The following is an 18,124-nucleotide window of genomic DNA, read 5'->3' on the forward strand; positions in this document are numbered from 1 at the left end:
CTCTCATGGCCAAAAAGGTTGCCGACCCCTGCCCTAGACCAACAAGGCTAACCTCTACCTAGACAAAATTTCTGACAAGTGTTCTATAGCTTCTATCTCCAAAATTTACTACCTCCCAGGACAGCTTTCCTGGTTAGGGGATTTATCCTGAACTCAAGCCTTTCTTTATAGGGCTCTTTGGAATTTCCCCCCATTGCTTCTAGTTCTGCCCTCCAAAGCCCAGCAGAACAAGAAAGATCCCTTTCCCATAGGAGAGCCCTTCAATTATTTGGCAGCAGCTCTCTTATCTCAGCCAATCAATCAGTCATCAAATAGGCCACTATTAGGTACCTATTGAGTTCAAAGCTGTGTACTAAATGAAGGAAATGCCTAAAAAGGCGAGGATAAACAAGTCTCTGCTTTCAAGTAACACACAGTCTAATGGAGACAAGCAAATAACTGTGTACAAATAAGGCAGATGTAGGAAAAACTGGAGCAGCAGCAGCAGAAGTGAATGACAGCTTTCCCAGCCCCATCCAAGGCTTAAGTGAACCAGAAAGAATCAACAAATAGGGGCAATAGGCAAAGAAGGGAAGAACTTAACAGGAAAAAGTAGATGCACCATTATGTCCATCCCCACTATCTCCCTGTCTTGGTGCCGAAGACTTTGGCTGAAGCCATTGGTTGTATTCACCTCTTTCAGACTGAGGAAAGTTCCCCCCAAAAGGTCTATTCTTTCCCCAACTTCCTCCCTCCCAAGCCTGTCCAGTAACAACTTCTGATATATACTCTGCTCACTTCCTGTACCTAAATGTTTCCTGTACCCTAATTTTTGCCTCAAACTAAAATAAGAAACTAGCTAGAAATGAACATAAACATAACTTAGGGATTGCTCATCCTCCAGGCAGCCAAGTAATGAGGTGGAAAGAGTGATGGGTCTGGAGTCAGGAAGCTTTGTGTTTAAATCCTTCCTTGGACACTTACTGACTATGTGATGCTGGGCAAGTCATTTAAACCTGTTTGCCTCCATTTTCCCATCTATAAAATGAGCTAGAGAAGGAAATGGCCAACCTCTCCTGTATCTTTGCCAAGAAAACTCCAGATGGATTCATGACTGAAGTGCATTAATTAGGGCAGAGAGAAAAATTTTTGTCTGAATGTTAGGAATTTTCCCAGCTGGGGACTCTGAGCTAATTGTGATTGCCCTGCTAACTTTTCATCTGATATAAACTCCAAAAAGAAGAGCGCCTTGGGCTAGGAAATCAGGATTAAATGACTTGGCCCAGGGTCACACAGGAAGGGTCTGATGTCACAGTTGAACCCAATACCTCCTGTCTCTAATCCTGGCTCTCTATCCACCCAATGGCTTAGCTGCCCCTTCCCTTTCTTTTTAAACTCATCACACAATGTTTGATACACAGTAGGTGCTTAATCAGTGCTGATTGGCTGATGGACAGTTCATTGTTTGCTACTCATAGAAGCAGGTTTATTATGTACAATACAATACATTAATTCTATATATCAGGCAGGAAAGCTAATTGAAAGAGTCAGGCACCTTGAGGGAGATGTAGGTGACAGTATGGGCTAAGCAGGTCAGAACACCATCACCATCTTGCCCACCATCTCCCCTCAGACCCTGATGGAGACAGCCAGGACTCTGAACCCAAGAGCTTTGGGAATAGCAGTGGTGATAATCCAGTGCCCTCCACCATCCTCCAGGGAAGCAGGCCTTTTGGAGATGCAGTTTTGACACTCTCAAATATCTGAAATGGATAGGATTTTGTCAGTGGAAATAACACTAAAAAAGAGGTATTAACATCTGCTTTGCTGCTACACCCAAAAGATAACAGCTACCATTTACAGAGTACCCCCAATGTGCCCACTTGCCATCTCATTTGATCCTCATAGCAATCCTGGGAGGTGTTATTATTTACCCCCATATTACAGATGAGGAAACTGAGGCAAACAGCTCAATTGACACACAGTGTCACACACAGCTAGTATCTGAGGGTGGATTTGAACTCAGGTCTTTCTGATTGCAACTCAGAGCTCTCTCCACTGGGATATCTACCTGCCCCTAAGAGCTGTGGGCTCTTTCTACCTGACCTGTTGTCCCCATTAAAATGTGAGCTTCTAGCTGTGTGACCTTGCACAAGTCAATTAACCCCTATTGCCCAAGCCCTAACCACTTTTGTCTTGGAACCAATACACAGTATTGATTGTAAGACTGAAGGTAAGGGTTTAAAAAAAAAAAAAAGAAAAAGAAAAGAATGTGAGCTCCTGGGACCATGGCCGGACTCTTCTATTTGTAAGCCCAGAACTTTGCATACAGTCAGCATATAATCAATGCACGTTTACAGACTGAGCTCAGGTTGCTGATTTCAGCTTGGTGCGAACCGGGGCTGGAAGAAGGGGTGAGGCCGGAGGAGGGGAGATCAGAGACTGCGTGGGGTAAGAAGAGTGCTGGATGGTCTGGATCCTGGAAGGACATCAGCCAGGATGGAGAATCCCTCTTCCTAGATTAAAGAAGAGAGAAACTGTAGATAGGGCCAAGCACTGAGCCCTAAGGGAGAAACCTAGACACGCCCTGGCCCCGCCCCGAGTGTCTTGCAATGCGCGCGCAACATGTAGCCCCGCCCACACGGTGCATACATGTAACACGCCTCCTCTACTCTCATGTCCCTCCTTGCTACCCCGCCCTGAGCTGCGCGCGCAGCCAGAGCCAGGCCCGGGCCGGGCCCTGGTAGGTGTCTGTGACCGCCGGGAGAGGGGGGACTAGGCCCGACCCTGACACCGCCCCCCTCCGCTGCTCCGGCCCGCAGCCTCCAAAATCCAGGTAGGTTGGGTCAGAGCGAGGGGTGGGAATAGAGAGAGACCCCTCTGGACTTGGGCTCTCCAGGTACGCCATCTCCCCGCTGCCCGAGCCCCAAGGCCCTTCCCCACTCCTTGCAGTCCCTCTCCCCCCCGGAGAATCTCTTTCCCCCTCCCCGGTGCCTGCATGCCCTGGGGTCAGCTGCTAAGTCTTCTTGATCTCTGCCTCCTCCTCTGCAAAAGGCGGGGCTGGTCCTGCCCGGCTTCTCTGAACCCCGACTGCGACCGTCAGCTCCCTGAGGGCAGGGCCCGGGACCGCCTCTGTGTGAAGAGAGGACCTGGGACCCTTACCTTTTCCTGGGGGCCTGGCTTGTGGTGGTGGGGGGATGGTCCGGGGCCCTAGGATGGGGCTGGATTCGAGCTTCTGAGCTGGAGGAGAGCGGGGCTCCTCAGTCCCTCTCCGACAGCTGGGCGGTGGGGGGGGGGGGAGGTTACCCCTGGCCAAAGCCCCTGCCTGACAGCCGTGGGGAGGCACCCCTGGCTCCTGTCTGACAGCTGGGGGAGGGGAAGATCGCTGGAGGCTACTCCGTGCTTGCACCCCACCCTAGGGCTTCATTATCCGCATCCTCCCTTAGCATCCTCTCCATCTTACAGGCAGGAACCTGAACCTTCAAGGTCAAGCCCCTCAATAGCCAGAGAGCCCAACAACTCTCTCCTGACCCCATGACCCTAACTTGCCCAAATCAGGACTGATAAGGGATACCTTGGCTCTCCATCCCCTGGTGAAGAAGACAGGCCTCCAGGAGAGCAGGTGAGGCTCAAGGTCACAGGGAGCGAGGAGCAGAGCCTGGCTCCATGCTCCATATCCCCAGAACCTCACTGGGGCCAATATAGGGGCAGCTTGTAGAGGACTTTAAATACAAGGTTCAAGAGCCGATACTTTCCAGACCTCAGTATCTGCTGCTGGTCAAGGCCCTGGACTTTCCTCTGGGGAAACCTAGCTAGGCCTCCAGCTCTACTTTCAGGATCTAAGTTATTGGGATGAAGGACCAGGGTACAGTTTACAGCATGGACATAGGCCATTAAGGTCAGCAAAATGGCAAAGACATGTTGTCAGACGGAGTGCTTCAGGACAATTAGAAGCCCGAAGGCTTCATGGAAGAAATGGTATCTGAGCAGGGAAGAAAGGATGACAGTGAGGGCTAATGAGGGAGAGTAGAGGTGCCCTTCCTCAATGGACATCTGAGCCAGTGGCCAAGACACGTCTCCTATGCTGCCCTCAGTAAGAAGGAGCAGAGTGAGAAAGGTTGGGTTGCAGTCTTGTCTCTGACCCTTCCCTTGGGCAGTCAGTCCATAGGCATTATTCTATCCATCACCAGACCACTCTTTTTCTCCAGATGTCCTTCTATCAAGTGGGGATCATAATCCTTGAAGATCCTTCACAGAGTGAGGAAAGCACTTTGTGACCCCTAAAGTGCCCCGGGTTGGGGGGTGCATCATCAGGCCAATCTGTATTCATCAACTCCAACTGGTGCTTGTTGGGCTTCTGCTTGCAGAATGAGCATCTCACTACCTTATAGAGCAGTCCATTTTGATTTGGGACTGCCCTAACTGTTAGGAAGTTTTCCCTGACATTAGACCAAACTCTCCTTCTCTGTAGACCTTCCCCCAACTCCCCCAAAGAAGATGAAGGTTAATCTCTACTATAAACAATAACTTTTTCTTTTCTTTTTTTCTTTCTTTTAAAGAACCTTTTTGTTTTAATATCAATTATAAGACAGAAAAGAGGCAAAGGCTAGGCAGTTGGGGTTAAATGACTTGCTCAGTGTCACATAGCTAGGAAGTGTTTGACAAATTATATTCTTTGAAAGACTTAAATGCAGCCTCCCTCAGTCTTTCCTTCTCTAGGCTCAGCACCCTCTGCTCCTTCAGTACATTTTCATATGTATGTTTTGAGGTAATATTGTATAGTAATAATAATAATAGCTCACATTTATATAACACTTTAAGGTTTCTAAAGCACTTTAAAAATATCTCATTTCATCCTCACAGCAATTCTGGGTCATGGGTACAGTTCCTATTCCCATTTTACAGATGAAGGAAACTGAAGGAAACAGGTTAAGTGCCTTGAACCTCCCAGCAATTAGAGCTGGCTATCTTTGAAAGGTGGTAAGCACATCTTTGGAGCTCTTCAAGTAAAGGTTGAATGCCCACTTGCTGGTGATTCCTCTCTTCTTCAGATCCTTTGCAGTCCTGAAGGCCTCCCCCTCCTCTCATGTTAGAAGCAGCTAAGTTTCATTGTACAGAGCACCAGCCCCAGACATTTAGAGCTCTGTGACCTTAGACAAATCACTTGATTGCTCTTACCCCAGTTTCCTCATCTATAAAATGGGGGTAATGATAGCATCTATCTCCTAGGGTTGTTGTGAGGATCACAGGAGATAATATTTGTACATTGCTTGGTACATAGTAGGTGCTATATACATATTTATCCTCCCACCCCCATCATGCAGCAGTCCCCAAGTAGCCTGGGCCGTATCTCCGCAGGTTCCTCAGCTATTTATGGGTTGGCCATGTTTATGGGGGCTCACTGATCATTGACCACTGACTGAGTGTTCTTTTTCTTCCAGGAGGGACCACGCCATCACCTCCAGCCATGGCTTGTGAGGTTGGGCCAAAGGCAGCCGATAGCACCTTCTCGTCTGACAGACATGCCCAGATCATCCTGGCCCAGATTAACGAGATGCGGAGTGGGCAGGATTTCTGTGATGTGCAGCTGCAGGTGGGGGACGCTGAGTTCCGTGTGCACCGGCTGGTACTGGCTGCCAGCAGCCCCTACTTTGCAGCCCTCTTCACCGGGGGGATGAAGGAATCCTGCAAAGATGAGGTGCAGATCTTGGGCATTGAAGCGGGGATTTTCCAGACTCTTCTGGATTTCATCTACACAGGTAGCATCTAAGGAATGGGCTGCCCTGCACGGTGGGTGGTGGGTGGGGAGGGCACTGCCTGGTATTCTAAGGTTGGCCCCAGGTGTTTCTTCTGCCTTCTCTCTTGACCCTCAATAGGTTTCTTTTTTTTTTTTTTTTTTTAAACCCTTACCTTCTGTTTTGGAGTCAATTCTTTTTTTTTTTTTTTTTTTTTTTTTAAACCCTTCCGTCTTGGAGTCAATACTGTGTATTGGCTACAAGGCAGAAGAGTGGTAAGGACTAGGCAATGGGGGTCAAGTGACTTGCCCAGGGTCACATGGCTGGGAAGGGCTGAGGCCAGATTTGAACCTAGGACCTCCTGTCTCTAGGCCTGACTCTCAATCTACTGAGCTACCTAGCTGCCCCCCCCCCGCCCCATTAGGTTTCTGAGGACAGGGGTTGTAGTGTCTTGGTGGCTTGTTTTGACTGCTCTGCTGTCCTGAAGGGAGGGCCTCATCGAAGGCCTGAGCTTAGCTAGAATTGTCCTGTCCCCTCTAAGGAATCTTCTTACACCCTTGGAGCCATGGATGAAGCAGGAAGAGCTATGTTCCTGAGGTCATCCAGTTCTTTGGGGGTGGGAGCTCCAGGCAAAGATGCCTCTGGCTTGTCTTACAGCTTTCTCACTTCTGTCTAGGGACCTTTGAAAGCTGGCCTTTAGATGTGAGAGTATCAGAAATGCTGGGGCTGATTGCATCTAGAGTGTAGGATCCAAAGAGCCTTTAGGCTTTTGGTCTCTGATCAGGTCCTCAAGAGAGGTGATCTCTCATCAGTCACCATATCTTGCTTTGTCTCAAACATTCCTCAATTTCTCTCTTCAACTATTATAGACTCTGGGATTTTTTTTTATTTTTTTTTAATTTTATATTTCATTTTTTCCCAATTACATGTAAAAACAATTTTTAACATTGATTTAAAAAAAATTCTGAGTTCCAAATTCTCTCCCTCCCTTCCTTCCTCCTTTCCCACTCCTTGAGAAGGCAATTTGCTATAGAATAGACATGAGCAGTCATGCAAAACATTTCCATCAGAAGTTTTTCTAATATAGATTTCAAAGAACCCATGAACTTGGTTGGGGTGGGGGAAAAGACATTACTTTCACTAATCTCTACCAGAAATTTAGTATTTCTTTCAATTATTTAAAAACATAATTTTGAGAAGGCTTTACCAGATAGCACAGGAACTTAAAAATGTAGAACTTCCAATCTGAGCCATTCTTGAATCTGTTTGTTTTGGTTTATGTATCCTTCTGACATGGCGGGTTATATGAAGGTGCCACTTGTCCTTGGAATTTGAGATTTGACCAGTAAGACTGTGTTCTTTCCTCAGCAACATTATAAATTGATGTTTTTTTCCCCAGTCTTCATGGGGTCTCTGCAGTCCTCAGTCTCCAGATGTCCCATACCCCTTTACTTCCCACACCCCTACCTACATACTCTTGGCTCCAATGACATGGGCTATTCTCCAAATAAGACCCTCTGTTTCTCAGCTTTGAGCATTTGCCCTAGCTGCCTTCCATGCCAGGAACATGCTGCCTCCTCATCTTTTCTCCTAGCTTCCCTAGCCCCCTTCAGATACCAGCTAAAATCTCAGCCTAGCCCCTCTGAATCCTAGTGCGTCCCTCTGTTGAGTTTTTTTCATCTCTATCCAGTATGTAGCTGCTTGTCTCCCTCATTAGACTGTGAGCTCCTTGAGCAGCAGCCGGTGGCAGCCAAGAAGGTAACTGTAATCTGAAGCTACATTCAGAGAGATATCATGTCCAGGAATAAGGATGTCTCAGGGCTATTGGCCTCTGCCCTGGTCAGACCACATCGTGAGCCTGGGCTTAGCTCTGGACATCAAGGATTCAGAAGAGTATTCAGGAGAGAGCAGCCAGGATGAAGAAGGATCATGAGTTCATGTCATATGGGGATTGGCTGAGGGAGCCGAGCATGTCTTTTTTGGAGAAAAGAAAGCTCAGGACATGATAACCTCCTTCACATATGGGGAAGGATAGTCCATGGAGAACCAGGAGCAGTGTGGGGAAGGGGCAGAGAGGTCAGTAAGGAGAGGCCCCTGGAAATGGGATCACTTGGGAGCTGGGGAGCTCATCCTTACTAAGGGCTGCATGCCAGTTGGCTGACTGCTTTGGGGAAGGGTTTAGAGAGCCTCTTTGTTCAGGAGCCAAGTGGTCAGACCACTGAGGGCCCTTCCTGCTCAGTGGTGCTGGGATCTGTGAAGCCATCTTCTGATGCTCCATTGTGCTGAGAGAAAATCAGGGCTGGCAAAGGGCCCACGGGCAAGTGCAAACCCTAGGAGACCTCACCCTAAGAGGTGGGCATTGTGTGCAGGCCCAGGCCTGGGCAGAGAGGTTCAGGCCTATCTTGGTCCCGGCAACTTAAGCTTTAGTATAAGACAGTGAAAGCCTGTCTTGATGCAGTCACAGATTCTGGTATGATTTGGGAGTATGAGGTATTACAGTAGTAGGCATTGGGACAGACCCTTTATGGCAGAAGCTTTTAACAAGTGTTCTGTGACTTAAAAAAAAATACTTTGATAACTGTGTTTCTGAATAATTAATTTCCTTTTAAGTCCTTTGCATTTTCTTTTATGAATTTAAAAACTTGATTCTAAGAAGGGGTCCCCAGGCCTCACCAAATTAATTGCCCACCTGCCTAAAGAGTCTGGAACACCACACAGAATGGATAAAAAGCCTTCTTTAGGGAAAACATATTACCTTTACCCATGTAGCTAAGGCTTCCTTAGGGTCCCGGTGGGCCTATCCTTTATGCCAGTTTGTTTGATATGGAAGCTAGCCTCTGTAATGTTTGTGATTTGCATACTAAGGACAAAGTAATCTACTGGGGGTTAGGATGGTCTCTCCCCTCAGGGAGAGGGCAGAACATAAGAGCAGGAGAGAGGTACAGAGGGAGCAGGGAGTGTTCAGATGAACCTCAAGAGAGACTGGAGCCTAGCAAAAGGTGGCAAGATTCCTCAGGGTCTGGGGGGGCAGTGCCACCTTCTGCCAGGCCTTGGTTCTGGGCCATGTCATTGCCTTCTGGTGCATATCTAGTGTGGAGGCCATTGGCTGGCAGGGAACTCCAATATTGGCTTCCCCCTTTTTTCCTGGTATATTTTTTATGATTCTTTGATCCTTTATTTTATTATTTTTTTTATTAAATTCTTTTTATTTTTTAGAAAAATTTTCCATGGTTCCATGATTCCTGTTCTTACTTTCCCCTTCACCCCTCCCCCAAAAAAAAACCCCTTTCCCCATAGCCGACGCATATTTCCACTGGTTTTAACATGTTTCATCTATCAAGACCTATTTCCATATTATTGATAGTTGCATTGATGTGATAGTTTTGAGTCTACATCCCCAATCATGTCCGTCTCAACCCATGTGTTCAAGCAGTTGCTTTTCTTCTGTGTTTCCAATCCTGCAGTTCTTCCTCTGAATGTGGGTAGCGTTTTTTCCATAAATCCCTCAGAATTGTCCTGGGTCATTGTATTGCTGCTAGTACAGAAGTCCATTACATTCTATTTTACCACAGTGTATTGGTCTCTGTGTACAATGTTCTTCTGGCTCTGTTCCTTTCACTCTGCATCAATTCCTGGAGGTCTTTCCAGTTCACATGGAATTCCTCCAGTTTATTATTCCTTTGAGCACAGTAGTATTCCATCACCAGCATATACCACAATTTGTTCAGCCATTCCCCAATTGAAGGACATACCCTTATTTTCCAGTTTTTTGCCACCACAAAAAGCGCAGCTATAAATATTTTCATACAAGTCTGTTTATCTATGATTTCTTTGGGGTATAAACCCAACAATGGTATGGCTGGATCAAAGGGTAGGCATTCAGGCAATCTTTTATAGCCCTTTAAGCATAGTTCCAAATTGCCATCCAGAATGGTTGGATCAATTCACAACTCCACCAGCAAATGCATTAATATCCCAATTTTGCCACATCCACTCCAACATTCATTACTCTCCCCTTTTGTCATTTAAGCCAATCTGCTAGGTGTGAGGTGATACCTCAGAGTTATTTTGATTTGCATTTCTCTAATTATCAGAGATTCAGAATACTTTCTCATGTGCTTATTGATAGTTTTGATTTCTTTATCTGAAAATTGCCTATTCTTGTCCCTTGCCCATTTATCAATTGGGGAATGGCTTGATTTTTTTCATACAATTGATTTAGTTCCTTGTATATTTGAGTAGTTAGACCTCTGTCAGAATTTTTTGTTATAAAGATTTTTTTCCCAGTTTGTTGTTTCCCTTCTGATTTTGGTATTTTATATGATTTCCTGGTATTTCTTGATCTTTTTTAGGGGGTCTGGAAAGTAGTTGGATAGCAGATGTGTGTGGGTGGTTTCCCGGTTAAATTCTTGCCTTAGACATTATTAAGTGGAGAGTGACGTTAATGTGCCCTCTTCCTGTTTCCCACCATAAGGGTACTCTTCCAGAGTTCCCTTACTGCATCACTGCCTGCCTTGAGCATGCTCCCTCTTCCTCCTAAAAGGGCCAAATAGTACTGAATGGGCCCAGGTCTATTAAATCTATCTCGTTCTCACTTTGGGAGGTGGGGATACTCAGTCCACAAATATTCAACAAGTATTTGCACTATGTACAGGCCCCTCACCAAACCTTAGGGCACCAAAAAAGGGAAAAACATGATCCCTGCCCTCCAAGAGTACGTTATATAGGAGGCAAACAACATGGAGGGAACCAGCTACACACAAGATCAGGATGGTGGATTGCCCTACCATGGCCCTCAGCCCCAGATGCTCCTGGGATTGTTACCAGCCCCAGATGCTCCTGGGATTGTTACCAGCTCTTTGGTGCTCTCTCAAACCTGTGTAAAGATGTTACACCCAGGGAAAAATGCTCCCCTGCTAATTTAGCTAACTAGGAACTGGGGAATTCTCCAGGATTCAACCTTAGGGCTTTTCTTCTCTTTTTCCTCTTTCTCTTCTCAAGGTTTTCCTACTGGTCTTTTGGCTCATCTGTTGTTCAGGAGCCCTGGAGCCAGTCCCAAGTGAAAGTGGGAGGCTCTCTCTTCCTACTCTTTTCCCCCCAGGTGCTGGGGGGCTCCTATCATCTCCATCAGCCTTTTGCTTCTACACCTAGCCAGTAAGATGCAAGCATGAAACAGTCTTTTCTCCATAGTCCTCAGTTTCTTAATTTCCTCCAGCTCTTCCATTCCGTGGACAAGCTGTAAGGAGTACCCATTCACCTGTCCATCTATCAATCTGTCTGGAGATGGGGGCAGCCATGTCAGTGGGAAGCCCTGTCTTCATAGGTGACCTTCCTCTGGCTGGTCTTGATTACAGATCCTCAGACAGCTACTTAGAGCACTGTAAGGCTTAGTGACTCCCGTCATGTGTCCTCTCTCCTTTGAGGGGGATCAGAGACCACAGGGTGTGGACTTGGAGTTAACCAAGGCTAAACATAACCCCCTTCTAGCCAGCCGGCTGTGGGCCAGAGCCTTGTGGTCCAAACGGTGTTCCCCTCTTCCATTTTCCAAGCCCTGCTTCTTAACTTCTCTAGCCATTGTTTCTTTCTCTGGCATTGATCTGATCTGGTAGTTGTAGGACCTTTCTCTCCTCCTGCAAATGTGCCTCGCTCATTTTACTCCTTGCTGTGCCCCAGTCTTCTAAATTTTGTACCCATTGCTACCTCTGTACATTCTCTACTTTGCACTTGTAGTAGCCATGCTCTCCAATCAATTAGTCAATTGATAAGCATTTACTAAAAGCTTTCTGTGTACCAAGCCCTGTTTTAAGCATTAGGAGTGTTAGAATTAAATTAAACTCTGGTCTTTAATTTCCATAGAGTTTATTAACATTTACTTGAATAAGAGAAGTCAGACAGATAGAGGCTATTCTAAACTAGCCATTTGGGTGCTTTGTCCAGCTGCCCAAAGCAAGCACTTCCTCCCCCAGCTCTCTCTGGTAATTTGGGGAACTCACAGACAGATTGAATTTGCCCTTTGGGCACTCAAACAGGAAAATCTTCACCAAAGCTGGAATAAAGAATGCCATATTTTGGCTTTCTCCAGCTGCCCCCCTGGCCCAAAGTGCATAAATTACACCTCTGTCTCCTGATCTACAAGCATTAAGCACTTACTGTATGAGTCAGGACTGTGCCACGCACCAGGAATACAGAGAAAGGCAAAAATGAGATCTCTGCCTTCAGAAGCTCCCATTCTAACATTATGCATGGAACTAGATGAACTCTTCAAAAAAGGGAGAGATACAAGTGTCTGGGCCATTTTCTGATTTTGAAGGCCTCATTCCAAGACCTTCACAGCACTACACATGGCATCTCTCTTTTCCCTGATGCTCCTTTCATCTTTCTCCCTGTCCTCCAGGTGTGGTGAACATAGGTGTGAACAATGTCCAGGAGCTGATAGTGGCCGCCGACATGCTCCAGCTGACTGAGGTGGTGGACCTATGCTGCGAGTTTCTGAAAGGCCAGGTAGAGCCGTCCAACTGCATTGGTATCTTCCAGTTCTCAGAACAGATCGCTTGCCATGACCTCTTGGAGTTCACAGAGAACTACATCCACGTGCATTTCCTGGAAGTGAGTGGTGGGGAAGAATTTTTGGCACTGACAAAAGATCAGCTGATTAAGATTCTGCGAAGTGAAGAGCTGAGCATTGAAGATGAGTACCAGGTGTTCTTGGCCGCCATGCAATGGGTTCTGAAGGACCTGAGCAGGAGGAAGAAGCATGTGGTTGAGGTCCTAGAGCCTGTCAGATTCCCCCTGCTGCCTCCTCAGAGGCTGGTCAAGTACATCGAAGGTAAGAGAGGGAGGCTGGGCCTTAATTTCAAGTTCATTGCTGAGGTTTGTGGCCAGGTGAGCCCATGAGGGAGGAGGCCCTTGGCTTTCTCAGTTTGGACTTCTTTATACCAGTCAATGGCATCAAACTGATAAAGAACCTGCTTCTTGCAGAGCCCAGTGCTATGTCCTGGGAGATAGGAAGTCTTAATAAGGCCTGCTCTTTGCTTCCATGCAACAATAACAGGGTCTTGTGGTGTGCAAATAGAGCAGTGTGTAGGGTGGGCTTGTGGTCCATCCTGCCCCTCCTGGGTGGTGCTTTTTGATTGATGTCTGGGGAGAAGACTGCCAGCAGTGCTCTTGTTAGGAACAACCTGTTGTAGGTGATACAGAGCTGGCCTCAGGTCCAGGAAGTCCAAGGTCAAGTTCTGCCTCTGATTCCTCCAGCATGGGACCCTGGGGAAAGTCCTTCACTTCTCCAAGACCCAGTTGTAGAAAAGAAGCCTGCTTGTGTTGGGGGAGAGAGTTTGCCCTTCTGAGAGTTCCCTTTACTAGTGAAATCCTGGGTCTACACTCCCGGTCCTCATCCTGGTCCTATTCCCTTCTCTTTGCCCTTACATTTCATTATACCTATTATTACAAAATGTATCCAGCCCAAAACAGCCGGTGTTGGTGTGATTATTGTTGTTTGGTTGGGTTTGACTTTACATATAAATATAATTTCAATCAGCAAAACCCTTTTTTCTCCCACTTTACCCCGCTTCCAGTCGAGAATTGAAAAAAAAACACCAAAACACTTCATAGACACACACACACACACACAGACAGACACACACACACACACACACACACACACACACACACACACCTTTTTTGCATACTGAGCCCTTTATCTCTATCAGGAGGAAAGTGACCTATTTCATTATGAGACCCCTGGAATTATGGTTGTTCATTACACTGATCAGAGTTCCTAATTCTTTCAGAATAGTTTATCTTTACCATACTGTTATCATTGTATCCATTGTTTTCCTGGTTCTGCTCACATCAGTCTGCATCAGTTCATACAAGTTTTCCCAGGTTTTTCTGAAACCATCTCATTCTTCATTTCTTAAAGCACAGTAACATTCATATTCTACCACTTGTTCAACCATTCCCCAGGTAATGGGCAGTCCTACAGATACTCATCCTTTGTCAGCACAAAATGAGATGCTATAAATATTTGCATACATCCTTAATTAGACTTCCTTTTGTTTAGGACTAATTCCTTCCTAAATCTACCCTCTCTAATTCCTCCTTTCTCATAAGTCCCTCAGAATTGTCCTGGATCGTTGCATTGCTACTAGTAGAGAAGTCCATTACATTTGATTGTACCACAGTGTTCTCTGTATACAATGTACACAGTCTCTGTATACAATGTTCTCCTGGTTCTGCTCCTTTCACTCTGTATCAATTCCTGGAGGTCGGTCCAGTTCACATGGAAATTCCTCCAGTTCCTTATTCCTTTGAGCACAATAGTATTCCATCACCAACAGATAACCACAGTTTGTTTAGCCATTCCCCAATTGAAGGACATCTCATTTTCCAATTTTTTGCCACCACAGAGCATGGCTATAAATATTTTTGTACAAGTCTTTTTCCCTATGATCGCTTTGGGGTATAAACCCAGCAGTGGTATGGCTGGATCAAAATCAGTCTTTTTTTTTTTAAACCCTTACCTTCCGTCTTGGAATCAATACTATGTATTGGTTCCAAGGCAGAAGAGTGGTAAGGACTAGGCAATGGGGTCAAGTGACTTCCCAGGGTCACACAGCTGGGAAGTAAGTGTCTGAGGCCAGATTTGAACCCAGGACCTCCCATCTCTAGGCCTGACTGAGCTACCCAGCTGCCTCCTCAGACAGTCTTTTAAAGCCCTTTGAGCATAGTTCCAAATTGCCATCCAGAATGGTTGGATCAATTCACAATTCCACCAGCAATGCATTAATGCTGTTGACAGAAATATATCTCTCTACCCAATTCTGCGTGTACATACGCATGTGTGGTATTTTCTCCTTTGATGGGTTTTGATGGTTCTTGTGTCAACCCTTCCCCCAGTCCCTCCTCCTTCTTTTTATAAATGTCTACTTAAGAACTCAGATTATGTGAGATAATTTCCCCTTAACCTTCCTTTCCCTTCTTTCCTCTCTTATCCTCAATATATTCTTTTTTTTCTCCCACTCTTCTCTTAGAATCATCAAGACATAACAGAACACTTCTCCAGGTTTTTAAAATTAGACTCCCTTTGTGACTCTCAATGGTGATAAGAATCAGAGGTGGCATAAATATCTCCCCATATTTGAATGTAAGCAGTTTAATCTCATTTAGTCCTCTGCTGTGGTTCTTTTGGGTTTATCTTTCTATGTTTCTCTTCATTCCTGTGTTTTTCATCAGGTATATTTGGAAGTTCTGTAATCCATTAAAGGTCCAACTTTTATCCTCTGTTCCGTTATACTCAGTTTTTCTGGATAAATTTTTCTAAGAATAAGTCTATAAACTTTGTCTTCTGAAGTATCAGATTTGTATATAAGATCTCTCTTCCTTCATAGTGGTGGCTGTGTGATCCTGACTGTGACTCCTCAGTGACTTTCTTTCTAATACTTGTAGTATTTTTTCTTTGACCTAGAAGCTTTGGGCTTTGGCTATATTGTAGTTGGAAGTTTTTTCTTTTTTCCTTTTTTTTTCTTTTTCAGGAGGTGACTGGCAAGTTTCTTCTGTTTCTACTTTGTTCTTTGGTTCTCGTAGATCTGGGCAGTTTTCCTTTAAGATTTCTTGAAATATAGTATTTAGTCTCAGTCTCTCTCTCTCTCTCTCTCTCTCTCTCTCTCTCTCTCTCTCTCTCTCAGTTGTTTCTGTTATGAGATACCTCACTTTTTTTTCTGTTGGTTTTTTTTACTCTTTTGATTTTGTTTTAGTATTTCTTCTTGTTTCACTAGTCATTGTCTTCTCTTTGATCCATTTGAATTTTTTGCTAATTTGTTGTTTTGGTAGTGTAAAAATAAACCTAGGTCCTTTGAGTTAGTAGAGTAATAGGAGGGTATAGTGAAATATAGATGGTAAATTGAGTTTACTTTGAATTGGCTTCAGTGACCCTGCAGCTGGATGTGGTTTGTGATGAATCAGCTGATAGGACACTTTATTCACTTGACTCCACTTACTACAATTGACTAATGAGGGAGTAAATGATTTCCCTCAACTAGTAACTAGTTTATAAAATTAATTCAAGAGTAATAAACTCTAATATCATGAACATTATTTCTGACTGCGATTTTTAATCCTAAACACAGAAGATCATTAAGCATTTAGATGTCTTCAGTAGTGTAAAGGAGAAGTGTTAACTGGCAACTTCCCTTGGAATGTTGAGAACAAAGCAGGTCAGTATCAGCTTCTTTATAATAACTAGTTTAATGATGATAAATAAGGTAAAGGAAAGGTTGGGGTAAATATTGAGGAAAGAGGGATTAAGGATGAATCCTAAACCTTATCTAGATAATGAACTTATGCTAAATCTTCAGTAGATTCCTAAAGAAGCTGATATCCTGAAGCCTGCCTGGCAGACTGTCTTGGCCAGGCGAAAGGCCTGACTGATTGTTTGATGGTTTATCTCAGTTCAAGATGATTTTGATTTTAGAGTTGATCTTCTTGTTGATAGTTGTTATATTTGTATATGGATGTTGAATGACTAAAGCTGGATGCTGTTAGCACTGTTAACACAGAATGACCAATGAGTAGCCTAGGTATCAGATCCTACAAGATATGAGTAATCTAGCTAAGAGACAATCCTGAGATGATGCCTACCCTCCAACCAGTATCTCAAAATTGAGACCTTGATGTTCCAAGTCTCTTTCCTTTTATAGGCACATCTCAACCAACTTTTTGGGCTCAAGCCAACTCAATGCCACCTCTGCGTTCTGTGTTCTAACTCAGTAACTGGCAATTCTGCTGGTCCAAAATGGCTTCTTGCAAAAGTATTTACAGTAGGTTTTGTTACTCTTGTGCTAAGATGTTAATTTCCTTTCTAATACTTTCTTCCATAGCTCTCATTACTTTTCCCATTTTTTCTTCTAATGCTCATATTTTGTTGACAAAAAATATTTTTCTCTCTCTTTTTTATAACATTCACTTTATCTATTTGAGAAATTCTAGCTGAGTTTGTGCCTAAGCTGTATTGTTCTCTGAGGTGTTGCTTATAGATGTTTTGGAGTCATTCTCCTCCCAAGACAAAGATAAAACAAAGTTTTGAGGGTTCCTGCCACCATAATAGCTTCTTATTGTGGGGGTCTTTTTTGTTTGCTCATTCTTTCTGCTGACTTCCTGACTTGGGACTTGAGGTTAGAGCAGGCCCTGCCATGCTTTGAAGGTAAGGTCTGGGCTAATCCTATTGGCACATTAAGTATTATGCTATTCTAGTTTCTCATGTTAGGAACCTGCAAGTTTTCAGTGCTCTCGAAGCAATCTGATCCAGGGCAACATCTGGTTTCTAACTCCCCTCCCTACCCCTCTTGTCTGATCTCTGTGAATTCTTTACCTTGGTTTGGTCTGAGCAAGTGTAGAGTGCTTCTAGATTCAGTCCCTTGTAGGCTTCTCTTTAGTCTTCTCTAGTTATTTGTTTACAGGCTTTATACTGGTCTGGAAGCAGAACTAAGACCCTAATCCAATTCTGGGGTCCAGGCACATTGCTGTGGCTTGGTTCTAAACATTCTCCCTGCTCAGTATACAGCCCAAGTAGGGCTTGTGGCTGCCCTTTCCTAGAACACCACTGCTGGGCATATACGACCTCATTCTACCTGCAATCTGTGACCCAGAAACAGATAGCAGGCCACAAAGCTGTCAGGTGGTACTTGTTTTCACAGTTTTCAGAAGAGAGGTCTTGGTGCCCATATGGGTATGGTAAAGTCCTGCCTTTGGCCTTTCCCTGGGACTGGTGTGACCAGACTGCCCTCAGTGTCCATTGACCTCTCTGCATATGAACTAATGCTAACCTAGGTTGAATAAATGACTCCCTGAGATTTTTTTCATTTAATTTCCCCTTTAGAATGCAGTCTGGTACATTTTCTAGATTTGTTTGGAAGAGATTCTTGTGGGGAGGGAGGGAGGAAGGGACGGAGCTCACTATACTTTTGCTACTCCCTCTGATTTTTAAAAATAATGTTTCTTTTTCTCTTTGGATCTGCAACTTTTCAGCACTTGTAACTGCTGCTTTGGAGCAACTCTTGATGTTTATATTGTGTGTCATATGTGAGGGGAAGGCAGTCCTGAGAATATAGGAGAATTAGTGCCTTAGGCCTTGGGGATCCTTCAGGCTTGCTCTCTGCCTTGAAGGCTGTTTGTAAGATGGGACAATACAAAAACTGAGCCTAATGGATACAAAGCTGAAAGCCTGAGGAATGAGATTGGACTATGTGGAGGAGAGGGAGAAGGAAAGGAAGGGGTAGGATGGAGAGGGAAGAGGGAGAAAGGAGGGAGAAAGGAGGTGGAAAAGAAGAATGAGAGAGGAAAAAGGAGGAAGGGGGAGAGAAGAGAGGGAAGAGAGGGAAAGAAGGAGAAAGAGAGGGAAGAGGAAGAAGAGAGTG

At 44.8% G+C, this 18,124-nt stretch overlaps 1 protein-coding gene across 1 annotated transcript in view; it reads left to right on the forward strand.

The window, feature by feature from the left end:
* The first annotated feature begins 2,702 nt into the window (after positions 1-2,702).
* LOC123243873 (intracisternal A particle-promoted polypeptide) overlaps positions 2,703-18,124 on the forward strand; it is a 29,222-nt gene continuing 13,800 nt past the window's right edge. The window contains exons 1-3 of the mRNA XM_044672008.1: positions 2,703-2,815; positions 5,421-5,738; positions 12,109-12,540. Of these exons, the coding sequence (XP_044527943.1) occupies positions 5,447-5,738; positions 12,109-12,540 (724 nt within the window). The 5' untranslated portion in view covers positions 2,703-2,815; positions 5,421-5,446. The remainder of the gene's footprint in view (positions 2,816-5,420; positions 5,739-12,108; positions 12,541-18,124) is intronic.

This window comes from Gracilinanus agilis, chromosome 4, assembly GCF_016433145.1.
Source record: "Gracilinanus agilis isolate LMUSP501 chromosome 4, AgileGrace, whole genome shotgun sequence".
Classification (NCBI taxonomy): Eukaryota; Metazoa; Chordata; class Mammalia; order Didelphimorphia; family Didelphidae; genus Gracilinanus; species Gracilinanus agilis.